General features: G+C 39.2%; 1 protein-coding gene across 2 annotated transcripts; it reads left to right on the top strand.

Annotated features, from left to right (window-relative positions):
- Positions 1–697: 697 nt before the first annotated feature.
- Positions 698–8,568, top strand: LOC122062341 (autophagy-related protein 13b). Of its 2 annotated transcripts, none has more exons than XM_042625927.1 (4): positions 698–1,008; positions 1,275–2,673; positions 2,812–2,990; positions 7,911–8,568. In XM_042625927.1, the coding sequence occupies exons 2-4, from the start codon at positions 1,279–1,281 to the stop codon at positions 8,344–8,346; spliced, it is 2,010 nt and encodes a 669-aa protein (XP_042481861.1). In that variant the 5' UTR covers positions 698–1,008; positions 1,275–1,278; the 3' UTR covers positions 8,347–8,568. The 2 variants fall into 2 exon arrangements, with proteins under 2 accessions (XP_042481861.1, XP_042481860.1); XM_042625926.1 differs by having other exon boundaries at positions 699–1,002.
- Positions 8,569–9,758: the final 1,190 nt, after the last annotated feature.

Here is a 9,758-nt window from a genome sequence, read left to right as displayed (position 1 = left end):
TACTTAGCCATGCACAACCCTTTAAGAGTGTCAAATGGTTGGTTCAGACTGGTTCGATCATTTCAAATCAGTTATGCCATACACCGGTCAAACCAAATCCAAACCAGTGAGATTCAGCATATATGGTTTTGGATTGTATTTTTGTCTGGTTGATTTAACGGGCCGACTCTTATCAGTTCATTGTCGAGATTTTTAGTTTTTCACATATGAAAATAGTTTTTTCTTGATATTTTATTTGTTCGGTCTAGTTTAGGTTGATTTCAATTTTGATCTACCTGATTGGTTTCAAATTTGTAAAGCCAAATCCCAAACACCCGTCAAATTTGTACTTGCACCTTCTCATTGGTCCCATGCGTTGGTGTTTATTGGCCCAACAGGACAAGATTCTTGCACCCTTTGGATTTTTCTTAGGTCCTCAGCGGTCCATTATTGTTTTGGTACCGGTTTGTTTTCATTTTGCATACAAATTGAATTTCTATTTTTATTGGTTCATTTCGGTCCAATTAGTTTTCAGAAAAACCAAATCCTAAACTGCCCGGCTAAGCCAAAGGTTCAGTTTGATATGATTCAATTTCCATTCAATTCCAACCGGTTCAGCTGGTTCGGGTTAGATTTTGACACCCTAGTTGACAGAAACCCACAAGGAAACTCAATCCAAATTGGACGAGAAAAAGTGCTCTCTGTTATCCGCTTTATGTGACAGTATAGAACGGCAAGTCTGCTTACGCTTCCTCCTGTCGTCTTCAGTCCTTCTCTTTGTGTGGCGCGCGGAAGTTACGCAAGAGTTGGGAACTTGGGATGCATCCGGAATTTTATTTCTCATCTTAATCTCCTTTCTCCTTTCTCAAATCTAAACCCTACAGAATATGTTTCGTGATTTTCGTCAATTTCGACCCAAAAAAGGGGAAAGGATTACTACTAATGAAGTGAAAGAAGGAAAGATCTTTCCTTTTTCCTCTCCTGGATTAGCGATTGTTAAACAAAAGCAGGAACAGTAGAACAGTGAGTGTATGGTCTAATTTTCATCTTTTATTTAAAATTTTTTTTTTTTGTTTGATGATGATATTTATAGTTTGTTGTGTTACTTAATGGAGAATTTGAGTTTTTTTTTTTTTTTTTTGGCGCTTGAATTCTTTTGCTTTTTCCTCTGTTTTTCTATGTTCTTATTTGTTGTTCGTAGTTTGTTAATCTCTAGGGTTTTTTACTGTCTGGTTTTTTGAAAGCTTTCAATCCTTTCTGGGTTTTTGTAGTGATGAAAGTGTTTTTCTTGTTAGAATTATGGCTTCTTCTCAAAGCAATTTGCACTCTGAACCTGCGAAAATCGAGCAGATAATTACTGAGTTCTTTGCCAAGAGTCTGCACATTATAATCGAGTCGAGGTCTCCTTGTGTGTCTTCGAGGAATTACAGCGGAGAACAGACTTTGTCGTCTCCGTCTCCGTCGTCGTCCTTGTCTTCGTCATCGAGTATCAGGACGCGGGATAAATGGTTCAACTTAGCTCTTCGCGATTGCCCAGAGGCATTGGAGAACGGTGATCTCTGGCGGCAGAGCAACCTCGAACCGATGGTGGTCGACGTGATTTTGGTCCAGAGACAGACCGATTGGGATGTTAACCGCTGTTCTCCAAAACGGGATCTTGTGAGGAACCTGTCTTTGAAAGAGAGGTTTCCGAATTGTTGGAATTCTGGACAGGAAGACTATCCGCAGGAGATGAAGAGTGAAAAGATCATAGAGAGATGGGTTGTGCAGTACGAGAGTCGAAGAAGTAGGGATTCTTCAAGCTCGGGAAGCAAGAGAACAGGCGGTACTAATTCCCACTCATTGTATAAGAAATCGCTTATACTGTTAAGGTCTTTGTATCTGACCGTTAGGCTCTTACCTGCTTATAAGGTTTTCAGAGAGCTCAATTCCTCTGGCCAAATCCGCTCATTTAGCCTTGCACATAGGGTGTGTTCCTTTGTTGAACCCTTCACACGTGGCGAGGAAGCAGAAATGCAGAAGTTCGTGTTTGGGTCTGTGGATATTTCTTGCGGCAGGCTTTCCCTTTCTGTTTTGTATCATCCAACGCTTTCAACTGTAGGCTTAGAACCTTCAACGCCATTGTCCCCGCAGTTCATACCAGACTATGTAGGGAGCCCAACGACTGATCCTCTAAAAAGGTTCCCTTCTCCTCTAATTGGATTGACACCGCATGGTTCTGCTGCATTTGCTCGGCGGCATAGTTGGAGTTATGACCTTTTTAAAGCTTCTGCACCTTCAGGGTCTCCTTCACCTTCACCCACTTACTCAGAACCTCATGCGTTACCTTCTAACTCAAATTCCAATCGGCTCCCACCTTTGAGCTTTCCTCGCCATCCACCTGAAACTCCTATTTCTCATAAGAACGCTAGTTTTGATGAGTATTGGCCATCACCTACTATGTCTGCATCTCCTTCCCCATCCCCACCGACCCACTATCCTGGTAGTCATTTGTCCAAGGTTCTTCTTCGCTCCGAAAGTGCTCCGGTCAGCATACCCGCAGCTAAGCTTGGTAGGAGCCCAGGAGTGCCCAACAGTCACATCCTGCCTCCATCTCCTTCCCCTAAAAACACGAGACCTGGTTCTTCTCAGATTGACAATGCTAGAACTCCAATGAAGTTTGGAGAGGTTCAAGTCGGCAGTTCCATTCATAAGGTATTGTATTGACTATTGATCACTCTTCTTATTGTTACCATTGATGATGTTGAGCTCAGAAAAAAGCTATCAGAAAAACTATTGGCTTTCTTTCGTAGCTTTTTAACTTTATTGAAACATTGCTTCTCTATTATGTAGATGTCCTTTGGAAAAGATGAGGCTGGAAATCTGTCTGGAGCAAAGATATCATCGAATAGTTCACCTCGGATTTCATTTTCCCGAAGCTCCAGTAGATTGTCTTTTCAGGATGATTTTGATGATTCTGATTTTTGTCCGTTTGCAGTCGATGACGATGATATAGTAGATCCACATACCAGGTACAATATCAAACCATATTTCATTGGTGCTCACCTTTGGGTTTACTTGTGCTGCATTTTTTTCACATGAAATTTTGATTCATACATCATATATTGGTACTTCCATTTGCTTTTATTCTTCCAGTTCATGCTTCCTTGGGCCTATATTGGTACTCATAAGTGATAAGCTTATATTAAATGTAGGGAAAGGACTTACAAAAAAGAATGAGGAGTTGGCATACATTACCAAAAAAGTTTTATGAAATAAGAATTGGGAGACATTGATTGCCTACAGTTTTTTTTTTTGTCTGGTATATATCCTGTTGGAAGTTTCTGAAACGTGAGTGAACATACTGATGTTGCTGACCAATTGTTTAATGTGTTCCATGCATCTGAGAAGCTAAGGACTCTAGGCATTTAAAAGGTTTGTTTGTACCCTATGATTGAGCTGGGGATGGAGAAAAGAAAGTTTCCAAAGGGGGGGAAGGTTTTAAATTTTGCTTTGTCCCAACTGGACCTTTAGTGAGATTTCTTTTGAGTACCGATATCCTTTCCATTTTGATTAGCCCAGAATTTTCAAGAAGTTGCTAATAATGTTGAACTTCTAAACTCTCTAGTAACAACTGAGCCAGAAGAATTTTTTCTTTTATCATGGCCAAATTTCTCTCCCTTCTCTGCCTGCAGGTGCCTCACTGCCTCCAACCCCCACTCCACCCCACCTAAAAATATTTTCCTTGAAAACATTGGGCAAAGGTCGTCTTTCCTAATTCTGCCAATGGAGCTGAAATTTGGTGGACAGGTGTGGACCCCAATGTCCCCTTCTAATATGTCAAGTTTCTGCTCAAACCGAGTGTGACAAGTGGCAATATTAAGCATTGAAAAATGTAGGACTATCAAAAGGTGCATGGACCATAGAAGGGGTGTATGGACGTACATAGAAGGGTATGCCATTATATGTGAATGTAAACGATTGCATTTGAGGTTGAAGATTGACATTTGGCCCATCTAGACCATTCCCAACATATCACAATGGATGGAACTGCAACATTATCTTTTTCTGTGGCTGAATTTGGTGAGCCCCAATGCCAAGCTTATATGGGTAGGCCACCCAACCAGCCTTTGGCCTTCCCACTCTTGGAAAAGTTTGGAGAAGGAAAAAAAAACTCCTGTTCTCTTCTTTTCTCTTTCAAGTTACTAGCGAACATATTTGTGTTTAGGTGCAATACTACTACCGTACATGAGTCCTCGCTCCTCACTAGTTTTCCAGTTACTTCTTCGCCCACTAATATTTCTTTTCTAATTAGTGACTTTAGGGTTTCAGGTGAAAAGAAAATTAAATTTGAACCTTCTTTGACAAAGCTTATCCTATCCCCAACTTAATCTAATTCTAACTGTTAGTGTGAACTCCACACTTCGGCTCTTTGTAGGCATGGAATTAAATAAAGGACAAGTCTATGAGGTAATGAAGTCCAGCAAATGATGCTGTTGCTTTGTGAACATGGAATGAAATATACTTCATTCAGTAGAATACAAGACAAGAACATGGACACCATATTTTGGCAAAAATGACCACTGTTAGATCTGAACCTTTCCTTGTTACTATTTGAATTTTGTGGGTTGAATACTTGACCAGTTTAAACTATTAACTGCTATTTCCTCTCTTTTTATCCATCTTGTCATTGTTTCATGCATGTTAAATGTGGGGACATTATTGGTAATTTCACTACCTCTCTGTCCTCTTTTGTTCTATAATACAATCTCTTAGTGCCCCCAACCCACAAAATTCTCCCTCTCCCTGTGGTCTCCAAGGGTTCTCCCCTTCCTGATTGTTGTTCTGGTACTGGCACTGCCTCTTCATAATTGCATTGTTCGCAGTTTGTAAACAATCTGCATGTTTATTCATCCTGCGATACAAACTCCTCAAGAATCTCCAGAACCTTGTAACCTTGTTGTTCAAATGCTTACAATATGAAGTTTTGAACTCAAATTTCAGTAGCCTCATCAAATAATCAATTTGAAGAAATTGTCGCATTTCCATTCAATGTCACACCATACCAGATCGAACACTATCAACAACAGATGAGCTCAAAATTCAAGGCAAATCTAAAGCATGAATAGATCCCATGAATCCCAAAGTTCAATGCATAAGCAAACCATGAGAAATACAATGAACTTCTCTCTTCATTTCTATGTTTAAAGCCTACAGCTTATTAAATAAAAACTACAAGAATGCCCCTTAAGTTAAACGCACACCATGAAATGCCTCGAACTCTGCTTGATAAATACATGAATCAAATTCCCTCCCCCATCCTGAAATTATGAACTCTGCTCCACGCAGCTTCCAAATATCCCAGATGATACAATAACTTGTTGTAAATAAAATTCTAAGGGAGCTCATGTACTGTTTCTATCTTTTCACCATTGCCTCCATCCTCTGCTATACCCATCCCTCCACACTTCCTTCTCATTTTCTTTCTCTAACAACAACAATATTGACTTCTCTGCCGACGACAACATCTCCATTTTACATAGTTGTCAAGGCAACTAGGCAACCCAAGGCAGTGGAGGGGTGAAGGGGTGATGAGGTGTAGTATTATGTAGTACGACAACGGTAAGTTTACTGTTTACTTAATTATGCTTATATGCAACATAGTATTCTTATCAAAACAATATGATATAATTATAGCAAGTAATGACCTAATATGAGAGTAGCAATATTAATTAACAAGCATGTGATGTAATTTATGCATATTCATTAAAAAAGAGTAATAAATATTAACTCCTAAAGTGTTAAAAGCTATATAATATAAGGTGTGCTGTCACAAGGCCACGCCAAGGCATTCAAGGAGTTTGCCTTTCTTACATCAAACAGGGCGTGTTGTCACATTGGAGAAGCCAAGGCATTGCCTAACTATGCAATGCCATCTTCTGAGTCCTCACCACATAGCACATCTTGAACATTGTTGAAAAAGTTGCATACGTTAAAGGAGGAAGAAGAGGAGGAAGGGAAAATGTAAAGGGATGAATGGAGTTTTAACCTTGAGTTTAGGGGGAAAAAAGTAAGTTACAGTTTCTATTTGTGATCTTCTGGGTTATAGATGAACCCTTATTTTTTGGGATAAATGTTTTAACTGGTATTATTACATAATGCTGGTTCGTTTTTTGTAACAACTGCTGATCTGTAACAAGCAAACCCACTCCATATATGCAGCTATGTTGTTGACTTGCTTACATACATGAAAATTTTAGATCACAGTTATCCATCATTTTTTGGCACCCAGTTGGAAGATGGCTCTACTCATTGAGACACTTACGACAATCTAAAATGGCACCTATATCAAAGAGATTACACGTGTTTATAGAAAATATTTGTTTCAGAATTGGTGTTGAATACAGATTCAAGGTTGTCCAAATGTCAAAGTTTTAACTTTTGAAGAGTGAAGTGTCCATGTTATGTTAGCTAGGATTTAATGGTCTGACAGTTCGGACACCTAGATTCATCTCCTCACCCAACAGCCACACCCTATCCAAAACCATGTATAGTGGGTAGATATAAGATGGACCACATCATATCAGTTGGTGGGTTGTGTTTCCAAAATTTGAGACAAGAAGTGAGTGTCTGAACGGTTATGGACAGTATGGAATGAAGGAAAGTAACCATTAGGGGATGCAAAGGGTTTGGAAGGTTCTCTAATCACATTAAGCTTGATGGAAAACAGGTTTTGCACATCAAGTTTTTGAAAGCTGTAAATTCAGAGATCCCGATGTTCAATGAGAGAGCTTTGTGAGGTGGAAAGCGGATCTCTGCTGTGGAGAAGAAGAATAATAGCAATGGTTGGTCCCCCCCTCTCACCTTTCTCTGATGGGAGGTGCTTACCTTTTCCATAAAACTTCATACTTTTGCAGAATATAAAAAATTGCAGTTTTGTTGCTGGATTGATCACAAAGATTTCTGTATTAAACAAGTGAAACTGAGCTTACTTACAGGTATATAATGGATTTTATCAAGTATAAACCCTTGAAACCCTCCTAGCTTCACTATGAGCTAAGAAAAAGGCTTAATGCGATGCTAAAATTCTCGCTTTTCTTCAAGTTTTATAGGCCGATGCAAGGATGTAGTAAGCCATGGATTCCCATTTTTAGAATGAATAACTAATTATATCGTTCCAAATAATATTAATTTAGAATAGATGTATTTAAGTGTATTAAAATAAAGGAAGAAAGTTCCCTGTCCGGAGTGTGAGGCTGGTGCTGACTGGGTTTTGCGAAGGCGTAGGAGCCACGCTTCTGCACAGAGAACACTTCCCAAAAAATAAAAGCTATGCATTGATTGGTTGGAAACTTTGGGGATATTGTTAGAGCCAAACTTCTTGTAGTTTAGGTTTACTCCTGTATATACTAAAACGATGATAGTGCTTTCCGGAAGACAAAGCTCCAATTGGTTTGCAGTGATGGAATGGGCTCCATGTAGTTGAACCCAGGTAGTTGAGCAAGCATTGTTGAGTTGACATGGGATTAATTTCCATTAAATTGGATCCCCCAAAAGGTCCTTTAAAAGTGAAATATTGGGTTTGGGGCACAATTCTGATTCACTCTCCTAATTAGATAAATCTAAAAGATGAAAAAACTGACCCTTATAATGTGCTTTCATTTCTTTTCACCCTAAACAGTCTCCATTTAAGAGTGAGGTTCCGTTTTTTGCTACTGCATCAGTTACTTAGTAGTTTGTGATGCAAAAGGAAAGGACTTGGCTGAATTGTTATGATGTTGTTCTATTTAAGGTTATGTACTTATGTCATTCAGTTGATTTCAGGAATCACATCCTCGCATGTTATAGCATTCTCTTTGTTATAGGTTAAATGGTATGAGAAATTAGGTATGGAGATTTTGCATACTTCATTACTTTAGACTTCACACCTCATTTATTATATCTTCTTTCAGAGCTGAATCTTTTGATGGGAAAGGAAATCTTAACGAACCTTTTGAATCTGGAGGACTATTGCCTGCCAAAAAATCCCAAGATGCTGCTGTTGGTGTTCTTGTACAGATGCTAAAGACAGCTCCACCTCTCCGCCATGACTTCTCCAACTCAATTAGAGCGTCACAAGCCTCTAAGCCTGAAACCCAGAGCAAAAGCATCCAAGAGCCAGATAGACGCTCCAACTCTGAGGCAGGAGTAGTTCAGAATGCTTCGTCCTATGAAAGTCTCACATCTTCTGGACTTCTCATGTCGAAGACAACTGCCGATGCTTTGGAGGAGCTCCGGAGTTACAGAGAAATGAAGGATTTGCTGCTTAGCCAAGGTAGTGCCTCGCAAGCATTAGCCAGTGATGTTCCTGCAGCAGAAACTGTGAACAGAGGCACAAAGGAACTTTGAGCCCTTGTAGGCATGGATCCTTGCACACGTCTAGTGTTCGCTTCCAGTTTTTTATTCATACAGGAACGATGTTTGTTTAGAAACTCACAAATTTCCGTTTAACTGATCTGTAAGAAAATGTATATGCTGGCATAGTAGAGTCCATAATAGCAGGATTGGTTCTTGTTCACTTCCTATTATGTATATAGGACACTTCTCTCATAAATGATGTTTGGCTGTTAATGATGTATATAGAAACATGAAAGTTCACTTATGGGTGAATCTGGATTGACACCTTATGATAATCTGCCATGTTTTTTGTGGTAAAAGACATGGCCGAGTGGTTTTCTTTGTGATTCATGTGGCCCTTAAAGCATGGTAACACAAAAGCTGCCTTTCTGTGATGTGCTAGTTTTTCATGAAGCCTAAATTTAGTGACATATTCATTTAATCATCTAACCATAGGTCGGACATAGATTGTTCATCAGAATAAATGAAAAGTACATGATTTTTTTGTTTTGTTTTTGAAAAACTGTGGATTATGTGTATTAGAGATATTTTATTTTTGAGTTAAATATACTGGTTTTTCTAATTGAAACAAAATGAAAGCTCATTTATAACAAACCTTACACTGGAAAGTTCTGTGGGACTTTTTGCTTGCTAGAGTTTCTTTGTTTCAATCTGTAAGACAGCTAGAAACAAAGCTGTTTCTAATAACATAGTTAGGAATGGAATAAGGGCATACCGATCTGCTTTCTTTTCCGTTGCTTTTCTTCTCTCTGTTATTTATTTAAATTTCAATTCTGTTCTTCTGTTTTAGAGAGAGCAAGCCTTAGTCTAGTAGGGGCAACAATCAATCCGGCGGTGGTTTGCGAGGAAGATGAAGAGGGACCCAAAGCCCTACGATCAATAGTGTTAAGCACCAATAAAGAAAAGGGGGGGCGGGGGAACTGTATTCGACAAACCTGCAACAATTAAGTTGAGTTCCTTAGTGAGCTCAGCATTTACTCTAGTGAGCTCAGCATTTACTCTATTGAGCTCACCATTTACTCATATATCAGTGCCTGAGTGTTTCTAGCCGTTGAATGCATATTAGATGTCCTGTTGCGCCTCAGCGGAATTCAATCCAGATGAGACTCGTAAACAAAAACCTTAGTAACCATCTAACCTAACCTGGCTGCCACCAATAGATCTGTTCTATGGTCATTACTTGTCATTACTTCTGACCGCGCTTATAACCCATTAACAAAGGAGACATCATCTGCAGCACGGTTAATCCATGATCATTTGAGCAACTTTATTTCAGTAGGGTTCAAATGATACTTCTTGAGTTCCCTTTTATTATTATTATTATTATTATTTTTTCCTGTTTTAAGTACTTCTTGAGGAGTTCATTGGAAGCTAAAGCTCGCGCATTGTGGGAAACTCTCAGG

The sequence above is a fragment of the Macadamia integrifolia genome, unplaced genomic scaffold (genome assembly GCF_013358625.1).
Source record: "Macadamia integrifolia cultivar HAES 741 unplaced genomic scaffold, SCU_Mint_v3 scaffold1000, whole genome shotgun sequence".
Taxonomy (NCBI): domain Eukaryota; kingdom Viridiplantae; phylum Streptophyta; class Magnoliopsida; order Proteales; family Proteaceae; genus Macadamia; species Macadamia integrifolia.
The sequence above is the reverse complement of the archived record's forward strand: the minus strand, read 5'-3'. Positions and strand labels throughout refer to the sequence as shown.

What these genes read in the sequence shown, in the direction of transcription:
- LOC122062341 (XM_042625927.1), top strand. Translation starts at nt 1,279, where the DNA reads ATGGCTTCTTCTCAAAGCAATTTGCACTCTGAACCTGCGAAAATCGAG. An exon ending in TCGGCAGTTCCATTCATAAG is followed by an intron (nt 2,674 to 2,811) that starts GTATTGTATTGA and finishes TCTATTATGTAG; the next exon opens with ATGTCCTTTGGAAAAGATGA. An exon ending in ATAGTAGATCCACATACCAG is followed by an intron (nt 2,991 to 7,910) that starts GTACAATATCAA and finishes ATCTTCTTTCAG; the next exon opens with AGCTGAATCTTTTGATGGGA.